Genomic DNA, 13580 nt, shown 5'->3' on the forward strand with positions numbered 1-13580 from the left:
CACAGAGTTGGGGTCGTTACTCCAAATTGTAGCTCATTACATATTTCTCGCTACTTCTATACAATGTGACATGTTACAGTTACATATTACTCCCAGAAAAATAGTAATGAGTTACATATTACACATTACTCTGAGGGCTGTAACTAGCAATATTATTGCATATTACATTTGTTCGTTACAAGCTATAAACTAAGTTCAACCTTCTAAATACAGGCTCCCAGCCTACAAAATACAACCAATCATGTACTGGATACAATGCATATTAAAAAGAAGTAACACATTACAATTCCAGATGTAATATCTGTATTTCTCATTACTTTGTCCTGTAATGTGTTATGATAATAATAATTACTTTGTTACAACATATTATGTAATGTGTTACAAATGTAACTTTATATCCCCAACTCTGTAAGTGAGCTATGTAGTTTGAATACATACTGTATCACATAGTGATCATATGATAGGTATTATGCTGTTATTGTGGTGATTGGTGGAGATGAAACCAGTAGCACAAATATGAAGGATATTGGTCCTTTTAATGAGGAGGAAGCTGATACAGCTAACAGTAATGGTCAACCTTACACCTATATTACTGGAATAGTAGAGACTAGTGATATCAGTGACTATCCTTATCCTTACATAGTGGGGGATGAGAGTAGGTCAAGTATTGGTGGAGTAAATTATGAGAATGTACAATTACAAACTAACACAACATATGCTGTACTGGTCAGAGCATATACTACTAATGACCTGGTGAGTGTAATTACATCATGTATAATTGTAAGTAGCTTATTGTTAGTGTTTTGTTTTGTCATTGCTACTAACCTATTCCTCAAATGTTGTATGAACTTTCAGCTTGAATTCATGGAGTGTGCATGTGAACTGATCCAATACTAAAAAAATGAGAAAAAAAACATTTGAAGAGTTATAAATGGGATTCAACAGGTATTTAGGCACTGTTTCATTAGTATACTTAACTAAATATGGTGTCAAATTTGTGAGGAAAAAAAGTAAAATGATAGTTAAAACACTATATACCAAGAAGTTAAACTGACATATCATGTGATGGTCTTCAGTTATTAAAAGTCAACTGAAGTGGAAAAATATTTTTTGATAAATATGTTTGTTTACTCATACAATGCACAGAACAACAATTTTTATAATTCAATTATGTGTAATTATCGAGTTATAAAGCCTTAAAGGCAGCGAAACGTCATAACCGGGAAAATCAACCGCAACCTTATGACGTCAACTTGAGCCACCGCGTAAAAGTTGTACAACAGTTACACTGTCATATTTCGACAATGGCAGGTGAAGTGCTAACCTCAAATTCTCTCTCCGAGTCTGATGGCGATTCGATACTGTCAGGCTCTGTGCATTATTCGACAGATCTCAGTGGAGACAGTGAAGCGATATCAGAGGTGGACGAACCTCGTGACGAAGTTCTACCATATCTATTCGAACCAGAGAGACGTTCTGGGACCTACAGCGAGCCTGAAGATGAAACGGCTGTAGTAACAGGTGACTCAGGTGAAGAGCAAATTGGAAACACGAACTGGTAAGTGAATGGGGACTATTTGATGCTCAGTTATTCAAGTTATTTGTCCAGGTGCACGTGCTATCACTGCCAGCCAATGCCAACAGCCAGGGAATCTGTTTGTTGTCAAGAAATTGACGAAATCAAAAATCTGTTGGTTGGTGATCCTGTCCCTGTTTGTATCACACAGCACATGGACTTTACCAATGCTTGCCTGTGCAGAGTTGTGTTGTTGATAGCCTCTCATGGCCACCGACACCATTATGGGACTAGTGATATCCCTGCTGAGGAGAACAGGTGATTTTTCCATTGTTAATTATGAAGTCTTATAATTATAAATATTTCTTCTTAGAAAATTTAGGTTTCTGGCATACAGACAACTGGCATGGTGGGGTTGGGGCTACTTGGGCCGACACAGACGTGTGGTACTTCCTTCTTGTGCAGTATCATTAATAAGGAGTGAATTCCCTTCTGATGATTACACAGGTCATCAATTTCCACCACCAACACCATAGTAATGTATGTACATATGCATGTCTATAAATTACATTAAATATCAAGTCACTCTTTATTTTTTATAACGTGAAAATAATGGAATGTGGTCCTTATCTGGGTGTATGTATGCACTTGCTAATGATGGTTTATGAGGGGGTAGTGTGGGCTTATCATCATCATCCTTCATGCAGTAGTGTATGGTCTTTTCAGTTAGTTCATCAACGTACTCTATAGAATACATACATTAATCAAACAATAAACAAATATACATAACTAACTGTAGGTTTTAGGAACAGGAATTGGCTTTGGTGTAAATTCTCCCTGTTTAGGTTTAGGAAAACAGATTCGCTTTCGTTCTGCTCCAGCTGAAGTTGTAGCTTGTTCCCTCCCAAAATTCTCATTAAAGTGTAGTGCTGCTATCAGTAATCTAATTTGAAGTGTATGTACAATGGAGCTCAATTGCACATCAGTCACCTTGCATGCATTCCATGGTCTGAAAATGCCAATATCTTAGGGGCAAAGTGGTTGACCACACTGTGGTAAGCCTCTAAGCTACTGGTTTGGTATAATGGTGACAGCTTCTTCATGTCCTGCAACAATCTGGTGTTGGTCACCACATTGTCAAGCTTCTCACTAGCCTTACTCCCTGCACAACAACTGTCCACATGTTAAATAAAATAGAGTTAATGCTGACCTGGTATAAACCATTTCTTTTGTCTCTCTTCTAGGCTATCTAGAGGGTCGTGGTAATAATCTTCATGTGTGTTGCAAACATGGTACATCAAGGACTTCCACCGCTTCACTATCTCGTCACCATCACCATCTGGAGCAGAGGCAGCACACCGATACAAATGATTGGTAATGCTCTTGATCCATTCTCCAATGAGGTCACACTGCTAGGTCTTTGCTAAGTGTGCTAACTTCTTGTTAACCAATAATATTAATTATTATTATGTATATATATATATATATATATATATATATATATACACCTTTGGATATGTGCCACACATCATAACGATGTTCAATATCTGGCTTTTCCTCATCCATGTACTTGGCAATTTGCTTGTGACGATCAGTTACTAGTGTTGTCACTTGCAATGAGTTGTCGGCCAAAAACTGAAGAGCATTTACCGATCCAATTTCTCCATATGATTACTGGATTTGACTCCATTGCTCTGTAAATAATTCAGAAATTTAATTGAAACATTAAAGTGTATGCTTGACAATTCACTATTATACCTGTACAAGTTCGATATGTAAAACTTTGTTTGCATCCAGGCCAATAACACCATATGATCCATATTTTGCTGAATGACCTGGACTGTCAGCTCTTCCATCTCCACCAACTGTAAGAGGGCAGTCTTTCTTTGTGATGGCTGAAAGTATTTGATGTTGATGGTGATTCCATACAGATATAACAGCCGGTTGGAGATACTGTGATTGGTGGAGGTGAAATGTTCTATCTGTGGTGCATGCTACACGTAAGCACCCCAAAAAGTGGAAAATCTTTCCAGGGGTGGAACCACTAAATAAAATTGCTGCAGACAACAGTATGTTTGCTGCTGGAGTGTCTCTGATAAACGGCTGGCTGTTCCATACCCATGTGTATCCACAGTGATGGCAGCTTTGTCTGATGCTGATAAAAGTACCCTTCAGGTTGGCAACCTCACCATCACATAGTTGGTGGCATGATCTGCAAGCTGTGAATAGGCTTAACAGATGGGATGTATACACAAGGAACTTGACTTCATCCTGAGGTGGTAGCTCTTGTGTGCCATCTCTATGACATCACAAAGGTATGTTAATCAATTTTTGTGTTGCTGTTATATGCGCTTACTCTGTGGTGTAGTCTTCTTGGTTTGACAAAAATGATGTGTCCAGATCAGTTTCCTCTTCATTGACAAAGGAATCGTCAAGTGATGTCACCTGTGGAAGCCTTTGCAGAGGTGGGGCATTTAACAAGTTGCATTGTGTGCCAACACTGATTTGTTGAGGACAAGTGTCAGTCTGTGTTGCTATCATAGAGGAACATGATGTTATTATATCATGCTATACTGTTATCTATTTTATACCTTTATTCTCCCCTTTGACACGAACAGTCACAGCTACAGACTTCCTCTTAGGGTTTTTCTCTAGTGTAGGTGGATCAGGCATTGCGGAAGAGTGACACATAGCATCATGACACAAAGGGAGAGTTGAGGAGTGACGCATACTGTCAGTTGAAGTGTGACACAAAGGAAGTTGAACAGTGGAATTTGTGGTATCCATATGCTCAAGAGTTGATTCAGCACTTGTAGATGCAGAGAGGAGTTCTTCTACCACCCGTATCACAACAATAATTTTAAATATAGCTAGCTAGATTGTATAATAATAATATATTATACCTATTGCATGTGTACCACATAGCTATGGGCTTACCGATCTTTGCTCTCTTCTTTTGGATAATGGACGACTACGTGGAGCACTGCTGTTGCTAGTGTGCAATTGGTCGATGCTTTTTGGAAAGATGGTAGGTAGAGCGTCTGGCTTTAGGCACTTCTGGGCAGGAATTCCAAAGGTATCACGATACAGAGATCCTTCTGTCTCGAAAGAATCTTCAGTAAAATGCCTTGAGCACAAAAGGGAGCTTGTCAAGGGGCCATCCCAGTCTTTTCTGTATTGCTTCACAGCACTTGTCCACCGTCATCGCATATTCTCGTCTGTAGGGAACGAGTGCAAACTGTACCCCATCCCGCTAGTAGTTTTACAATCAGCAGCAATGCAATGTCAAGGCATAGCTAAAGACTTGACAATTGTACGTGATATTGATGATAAGCTCTCTTGTAGTCGTACTACTGCCTTCGTCATCACGTACACTTCTGCTCGAGGTGATGTATCGTGACGTTGCTTCCGCAATAATAACCACAGATCTTTGTCCACAATTTTGGCGTGTCGTAACTCAACAATTACACATAATTGAATTATAAAAATAGTTGTTCTGTGCATTGCATGAGTAAACAAACATATTTGCCAAAAAAATTTTTTTCATTTCAGTTGACCTTTACTGTCTGTCAAACAACTACAAACTATTTGTATATCTTGATAGATAGAAAAAAAGAACACAATCAACACATTAATACAGATTACTGTTTAGTAGTGCTTGTATGTAATTGTAATACCAGTTTATGTCAGGGGTGGCAGAGAAGGGGGGCAAGGGGGCTGCAGCCCCTGTGAAAAGATTATATGGGGGCTTATCCCCCCTAAAATTATTTGTAGCTATGATGGAGAGCCTAGCTCAATATCATCAATAATTCAAGATAGTCTAATAGAGCAGTTAAGATCAAGACACTCTAATAGAGCAGACACAGTATTCTTAGAGGAGCAGTGTAGCAAGCTATGTATGTAGTTATAAATAAGAATACAGCTTAGGTGGAGGGCAACTATTGCCAACAGGTAGTGATCTTTTTTCTTCTTTTTTTTGGTTTTAAACTTACAACTAAGCCATGGAATCACCAAGTTTGACCCCCAGCCCCCCTAAATAAAGGTGTCTCCACTGCCCCGGGTTTATGTTGCATTACTTTTCCCATCCCCTGGTTTGAATTATTAATTGAGCAAACTGAACATAATATTTATATTTATATTTGGCAATGGTTCTGATACCCTATTATTTTGCAGGGCCGTAGGCAGACCTTTAGGTTGGTAGGTTCTTTTGAAGAAAAAGTGGACCTTTTAGTGTGACGCTGAGGTGTGCGAAGCGCACAAAACTAGTGGGGTCTGGGGGCATGCTCCCCCAGGAAATTTAAAAAAAATTCATGCTGAAAGACTGAATTTGAGCCACTAAAATAGCACAATTATTTACTAATTCTGCACCATAATTATGCATATCGCACACCCAGCATGCGAAGCATGCTAAAACTAGGGGGGTCTGGGGGCATGCCCCCCCAGGAAATTTTTTAAGGAATACATGCTAAAAGACTGAATTTGGTGACATTTCAGCCACTAAAATAGCACGATTTTTACTGATGTGTCAATTTTGTACCATATGCATTGCAACAAGGGACTATATAGTTATACACATAATAATATTATCATGATAGAGAATTTGTACACTATAAAAGTGTTAATTGTTATCGCTATTAAACTGTAAGTGGTTTAAAAAAATGTTACAAGTGCCAAATCATAATAATAATTATGTGAATTTCAGGGCAGTGAATCCAGCTCGAGTCTACGTGGATGTTGTGTGGCAAAAGTATCTACTACACTGTCAAGATCTATTGGAGTGTCATAGTGTATATGCATTAATGCCAAATGGGAGAGCCGATCTTTTCCCATTGATGCCCTTAGAAAATTATTTAAACGCCTCAATCCACTTGCACTCCTCTCACATTCGCAGGATGTTACTGGAATGGTACAAGCAATCTGTAAAAGTACAAATATGTTGGGAAACATATCCTTGTCACACTCCTTTAGTGCTTCTCCAGCTGATGATGGTCTTTCTCTGGTTTTCTTACCAGTATAGCGATTTTTCCAACGCTTAAGTTCCATTTGGAATAGTTCTGGGGATGGAAGATCTGCACTGTATTTGGAAACAGCTGTTTCAAGGTTAATATTCTTTCTGCAAAGAATAGATGGCACAAGCCCTAACAGCATAATAGCAGTAACAGATGAATCACAGAACTGCTGGTCCAAAAAAGAAATTATGTGGTCCAGCAGTGGTATTGCTACATTCCTTTGAAAGTATTCACAAGGATTATCTGCTGCAGCATTGCTACGATGCTTCTGCCTAGAGGCAATGCGTGGCATTTGAATGGTGCAATCTACTTTTTCTGCAACTCTTTTGCTGTGTTCAAATATCTTAGCAAACCCAGAGTCAACATTTTTCCGCTCAAGGCTGTAAGTTTTGGTAATCTCTGTAATTTCTTCATGAGCTTCAATAATATCAAGTGTACGTTTCTGTAGCTTTACTGTGATACCAGCTAAGTGTGAGAGATATTGGTAAGTTGTAAGAAAGACTACAATAAATTCAAAGCTGATGATTCCTGCTAGCAGTTGTTGTGCATCACTACGGCTTGTTGTACCCCAATCTGAATAGGTGGTGCCATACTTTTCCATGTGCCGTTTGTAGCCGATCAGCTCCAAAGCCTCAGTAATGAACACATATGCCTGATAGAAGTGTTGATAAGCACTCTGCCGTTCTGCCCATCTGGTCCTGCAAACATCCAACAAGGGTTTTCTTCTTGTCTCATCAACCACATTTTGCCTTATAATGAGTTCTAAAACACCCATTCGCTTTGGACTGTACAGAAAAAACTTACTGCAGCTTTGCATCCGATCAAGAACATTGCGTACTTGTGGTAATTTACAACTTTTGCTGATAACTAAATTAAGACAATGGCCATTACAATGTACATACGTAGCTAATGGGGCTGCCTGCTTAATACGTGCTTGGACACCTACCGAATCTGAAGCCATGTTGCTAGCACCATCATACCCCTGACCACGCATGTTTGATGCTGGAATTTGGTTCTTACTTAAGAAGCCTAATATGACAGCAGAAATTGCCTCACCTGTTATTCTTACTAAGGGCAGAAATGCCAAAAATTCTTCCCTGATTGTATTCTGCTTATGATCAAAAAATCTGACACATAAAGCTAGGTACTCCACATTGTGGGATGTTACCTCATCTGCCAGAATAGCATAAAATGGAGATGCATTGACATCATCTACTATGCCTTGGAATATTTGCTCACCTATAACCTCAATCAAATCATTCTGACTTTGAGGAGAGATGTATGTTGCATTTCTCATTGCAGGAGTTTCCAGATGTTTCCTTAATATATCATCATTTGTAGCTAGCAATTTTAGTAGAGCAAGAAAATTTCCTGGATTACCTGGTGTTTCAGGTTTCTCTGCATCTCCTCGCAAGGCTATGCACTGTTTGCCACAAAACAGCACAGCGCTAGCCAAAGATTTCAGAATGCTACGGTTGCGTTCGATATTTGCAGCTTTGCGAGCATCTACCTGAGATGTGATGGAGACATCCGGATGCTCAACATTATATTTGAAGCTATCAGCCAGTTCCATGCACTTTTGATGATACAAAGAATTTTCATGCTCCTTAGCCTTTTCACTTTTTTTGTTCCATGCATGGAATGGCTTGTTAACAAAGCTTCCTTTGGACAAATCAGTGCAGAAAATGGCACATATGATGCAGAATACTCCATCAACCTGCTCACTGTACACCATCCAAGGATGCAGTGAAAGCCATGCAGGTTTGAAACTGCGATTGCAACCACCAACATGCTGTGTTGGAAATGCATGGTCCTTGTGTGGAATTTTATGGTTTGTAAGCAATTCATACTTTTCAGCCACCGTCAGCGAGTGCACTGCAGCAGAAAAATCAGCAGGTGACGTAGCCTTAGAATAGATTATGCCAATGTCCATTTGGACAAGGCTTGGTGTTTTGCTAGGTTGTGGCACATCAGTTGCTTTCACCATTTGAGACTCAGAAGCTGATGATGATGCAGGGGTAAGTAGTGATGGTGGAGTATGGCTACTGGTAATATCTTCAACCGGATTTAAAATGACTTCCGTTCCTATAATAGATTAGAAGAATGATTTATTGTGAGCCATCAGTTTCATACTACGTATTACGTACTCATACTATACATTACACTGTATTTCTACTATACATGGTATACTGAGTTGATAATTTAATGACAATTAAAATTATTAGCACAATCTATTGTTTATATGTTGTGCATTGAATTACAGCATCCTGGAGTAATCAGTAACTGACAGTCTGTTGTATAGTAGATAACTGACAGGCACAAGCCACGCCACGTTTGCATGAGCACAGTAGAATCATTTTACACTCAAAACCGGGTAATTTAATACTTGCATTTACGAGAATTAGAATGTTTATCTACTATCTATTCACTATAGCAAGCTAACTATATAGCTAGCTAGCTATATTACCAGAAGGTAAGGAGGGAGTAGAGCTGGTCAAAACATCTTCAGCGGAATCGTCGTCAGAATTACTATCAATTGCAATCACCTCTTCTTCAAATACCTTGCTCTTCTTCGCAAAAAGTTTATCTAGTCGCTGACAGGAAGAAGCTGACCGCTTCCTCTCACGCTCTTTCTGTTTCGCGCGTCCCATCACCGTTGTTTACATAAGGTGTTAAATCACGTGTATAATGTAAAACCACAATCGATTGTTATCAGCTTTAGCGATTTGGGGACTTTAAGGAATCGATTCCAGTTTGCTGTAGACTTATATGGACTTGGAATTGTGGACCTTTTTACTGAAATTGTGGACCTTTTTCCCAAGAGGGCGGTTCGTCCGAACCTACCGAACCCCCCTTGGCTACGGGCCTGTTTTGAAAGATAGGTTGTATCACTTATTAGTTACATTGTTACAGTTCTACATATGTAAATGGAATTTGTTTCTTGCAGTTTTCTACAAGTGAAGCTGTGTCTGTTACTACTACTATTACGAGTAAGTATCATATTAGTGTAAGTGGAATTACACTTACTTAAATCCAAATGTAATCATAATTATAATATCTGTGCTTACAAACATCCAAAATGTGGTGTTTTTTAAATTGGTTGTTTTATAATGTAATGGTCATGTTGGGTGTACAAGTAGTTTGTATGGTAACAGCATAAAGTTTGTGTCCTGCTCCAAAAACTGCGTAGCACAAATTGCTGTGCTTGTAGGTTTAATCTGAGTTAGCCATTTCTTGGCTGCCGCACAAATTTTACGTATTGCTACATGTATTTGTTGGATGTTGCACAAGGTTACAGTTAAGTGCAAGTATGCCATTATATATATAATACAGTATTATATATAATACAATGAGTACATTTAAAAGGGTTGTATGATGTTTACAAACGATTGAGTGCGAACTCAATCAAATTGCATGCCAGTGATGTCATAACATCAAATCACAAGAACTGATGAGTAAGCATTCATCAAGCAAAGAAATAAAACAGTACATCAGATAAAAAGATGAATAGCTACTTGCGATATGCTAAAGAAATCACTGACAGCAGCATACAAGATTTTCATGACTGGTGTAAATGATCAGTGAATCATGCAAGTTAAATTCATTGATTAATCTGGGTCAAGTTTCAACACTTTGAAGTAGAGTAAAAAGAAGCAATTCTTCACAAAGTTTCAGAAACTGTTAAATGCTTCAACCAGGAGCTCAATGAGCCCAGTGAGCTCCTCCATCAACATTGGCTGATAAAAAGGTGTGTGCAGTATATGTAGTAATAGCTTACCATGGTAGTTATATAATGTGCTCATCAACAGGAGTTGTATTGGCATAAGAATATATGTATCAGTGAAGGATTGGGAAGGTAGCTATAGCTATAGCAAAAAAGAAGATGCTTACTGAATAACCATCATTACCTAAAGGCAAGAGAAGATCTTGAGTGATTTTGATAGTAAGAATGTTATTTGTCATACACAGGTATACTACTGTACAGTGGATGGATTTCTACAGTTGAGTGACTAAAGATAAATCAACGATGTATCTGTAGCAACATCTGATTATGTATTTTGCTCTTGTATATGACTTCGTCCATGTATTAAAAATGTGGCAAAGCATTTATAAGGTAAAAAATGGCAACTTCACTCTCCACATCTTGTATATTGCAGGGGCGTCAGAGTAGGTCCGGCAGACTTGCCATAGTAAGATCGATATACTCTAATAGAGCAGTCGGATACTCTAATAGAACAGTCAGTTGCTGAACTACACTATATAAAAACCATATAAAGGCAATCTAAGCTAGGATATAGTACACCACTACAATCTGTGTGAAAGTTTTAGTTAATCCAAGATTGCTTCTTACTCCCCTGTATTGTAGAGCACATCTAAGACCTACAAGCTTAAACCTTATAAATCAACAGTTACTGTGCTGAATTCATAAATGTTGTGCACACTTTGTAGCTTGCTAACAACATTATTGTGTTATGTTATTATGTGTGCAGGTGCTCCTATAGACTGTGTGTGAGATAATTGACACAATAAATAAGAAGATTGGTATTGATACATCTGTTAATATATTGGTATTTGATAAGTCTTTGGGATATTATATGACATGACATTTTAGATTTTAGGGCATACACAGTGTGATGATGTTCCCGAATAATGATTAGGAAGATGGAAGGTACAGTCAGTGTTTTTTTTTTGAACATGCTGTCTGATAGGTGTGATCAGATAGATTCTCTAGACAAAAAGTACTGAACAACATTGTGTGGTGTCTATGTGATTCCCACAGTTTTCTTTTTCTTCTTTTATGTGTCCACTTATATTAGGTGGCCAAACTACATCCCAGAGCTATTGAAAATAATGATCACCAGAGTTTAGTGTATGAATCAGATACAGTGGAATGTTTGAACTGTGAGTTTTTAACTCCCAAACCTTTTCCTTATAAGGTTGAGGTACATAGAGCAGTCATATGTTGTATTAGAGGACTTATAAAGTTGGTGAAGAAAATAAGACAACAGATAGCAGGTAATTTTCTGGTACATATCATACATGTAATCATTTAGCTTCCACTATGTCTCTATATTATATAGGAACATGCACTCACCACATCGTGTGATACAAGACTGAACATGTACACTCTGTAACTGTCAGATTTAATGGCTAATCAGGTGACTATAATACTGTGAGATGGTGGCCACTACATTTTTAACACATCAACAGGTTTAGCAGAGAAACAAGCACATGATGATGAGTGAAGTTTTAAAGAAAAAATGTACCATGAGTGATTCTAGTGAGTTATTTGGCAATGTGAATGTTATCAAAGAAATACTTATTTATTGTTAGGTCTTTTTTATTAGCATGTGAGAGTGTAGCACACTGCAGTGATCACCGCAAAGGATATGTCACATGTAATATTATTATTTATAGCAAGGGTTTTTTGTGTACTCCCTTGGTCTTTTGGTCATTTTTATGTAATTTATGTTAATACGCTTTTATTGTAATTATCTCTACTAGCTTTTAAATAATTTTCTTCCTACAACATGTTATCAGCTAAGAAAGAAAAATTTTAAAGCTAGTAGTAATGTTTTCCAGGATTTTACCTCATCAGTCAAATAAATAGAAGAGAAGTATTATTAATTCTCTAGAATTCATAACTAAGAATATATATTATGTTTCTCTCCAGTTACTTGTATTCTATACTTGCTATACAGATGTGTCTCTACAAATGTGTGTAATTTTTTACAATAGGTTAATGGGAGCAACTCCAGAAAAGTGGACATCAAGGACATCAAGTTCTCAAGAACTTATATGTTCCTTGACACAGTGGAGCTACATGATGAACACTGGGAAACTTATCATAAACTTTACTCCTGATTTTTTTTTGGCCGTGCAGAATCAGTTACCCTTATATGGTACATGACCAATCTATGTTACGTGATGTCATGATAATTCTGAATGTCACAGGTGCTTTTTCTACAGACTAATGTAAAGCATATAAACAACTGCCCATTGAACAAAAGATATCACAGTGGAGATCTGCATTGTCTGATGTACTACTGATATCAGTCTATTTTACTTCTTTATACTAACCTCTATTGAGGATTTTAACTAAACTAAAGTAGTTTGTATGATTTTTAATGGGTATATTGTTTGTGATAGGATGTACAGGCCTTTACCTTTACCAAATATAAGCGGGTTTTTTTATTTAACACAGGTGATTTTATGCTTAATATCGTATTGTAAGTCACCATAAGAATGTAGTTTATTGATGCTCTATATTTATCACTAGCCTAATTTCTCAAATCTAAAAACCTTTCTTGTTTGAGAATGGTTACAATTTAAAATGATCCTTTGTAATGGTACACCATGCACTACTTCTGTGGAATGAGTTTACATGTCACGCACAGTGTGCTTTGAAGAGTAGTTGTTATTTACAATCCAACAGATACCCACAGGTAGGTAACTAAACTGGTTAGATACCTGTGACAAAAACGTTTTGTCGCATGTTTGCTGGATTCCAGTCACAACAGCCACCAGAAATTATTACTGGAGTGCAAAGGTGGAAATGTTGTTAGAAAACATCGCTGGATCATAAAGAGTAAGATTATCCAATATGGAGGAAGCTGATGTATGGACTCCCTGAGAAACAATTGTCTTTCCTATTGTGTGCTTGTGTGATACGTTGTCAACTCCATTGAATCTGGAAAAATGGAATATCATTGTAAATCTGAAGCGTGCTCTTTGCCACTCGTCTCAGCCTACATCTAATCATATTGTAACTGGTTGTTCCACTGCTCTAGATCAAGGGAGATACACATGGCGCCATGACTCTCTGTTCTTCAGGTCTTTGTTAAAAGTTTAAGAAGAGAGATGTACCATCTTACAAGCTTTATGCTGAACTCCCCAGCTATCATGCAAGTGTTAGTCTGTTAAGTACTATTCAGTAGACCAGATTTGATATTGGTTTCTAATAATGCCATCATGCTAACAGCAGAAAACTAGATCACTATAGCTCATTATTACTGGACCTTCAATGTATGCCCAGCTTGTTACAATTAAGATTA

The 13580-nt window shown here is 37.7% G+C and overlaps 2 protein-coding genes across 3 annotated transcripts in view; one reads left to right on the top strand and one right to left on the bottom strand.

The window, feature by feature from the left end:
* LOC136255345 (protein sidekick-1-like) overlaps nucleotides 1-12844 on the top strand; it is a 95814-nt gene extending 82970 nt beyond the window's left edge. The window contains exons 15-26 of one of the 2 annotated variants that reach the window (XM_066048086.1): nucleotides 465-753; nucleotides 9473-9515; nucleotides 11016-11090; nucleotides 11146-11194; nucleotides 11245-11264; nucleotides 11343-11395; nucleotides 11463-11541; nucleotides 11607-11684; nucleotides 11737-11806; nucleotides 11860-11924; nucleotides 12265-12428; nucleotides 12481-12844. In XM_066048086.1, the coding sequence (XP_065904158.1) occupies nucleotides 465-753; nucleotides 9473-9515; nucleotides 11016-11038 (355 nt within the window). In that variant the 3' untranslated portion in view covers nucleotides 11039-11090; nucleotides 11146-11194; nucleotides 11245-11264; ... (5 more) ...; nucleotides 12265-12428; nucleotides 12481-12844. Of the gene's footprint in view, nucleotides 1-464; nucleotides 754-9472; nucleotides 9612-11015; nucleotides 11091-11145; nucleotides 11195-11244; nucleotides 11265-11342; nucleotides 11396-11462; nucleotides 11542-11606; nucleotides 11685-11736; nucleotides 11807-11859; nucleotides 11925-12264; nucleotides 12429-12480 lie in introns of those variants that run through there. The other variant, XM_066048085.1, reaches the window with a different exon arrangement.
* LOC136255353 (52 kDa repressor of the inhibitor of the protein kinase-like) lies at nucleotides 6113-9384 on the bottom strand. Its single transcript, XM_066048097.1, has one exon. It carries the CDS (start codon nucleotides 8510-8512, stop codon nucleotides 6215-6217), a length of 2298 nt encoding a protein of 765 aa, XP_065904169.1. The 5' UTR covers nucleotides 8513-9384; the 3' UTR covers nucleotides 6113-6214.
* Nucleotides 12845-13580: the final 736 nt, after the last annotated feature.

This window comes from Dysidea avara, chromosome 5, assembly GCF_963678975.1.
Source record: "Dysidea avara chromosome 5, odDysAvar1.4, whole genome shotgun sequence".
Taxonomy (NCBI): domain Eukaryota; kingdom Metazoa; phylum Porifera; class Demospongiae; order Dictyoceratida; family Dysideidae; genus Dysidea; species Dysidea avara.

Bases quoted from the DNA above. Each gene is read 5' to 3' on its own strand.
- LOC136255353 (XM_066048097.1), bottom strand. From the start codon at position 8,512: ATGGTGAAAGCAACTGATGTGCCACAACCTAGCAAAACACCAAGCCTT.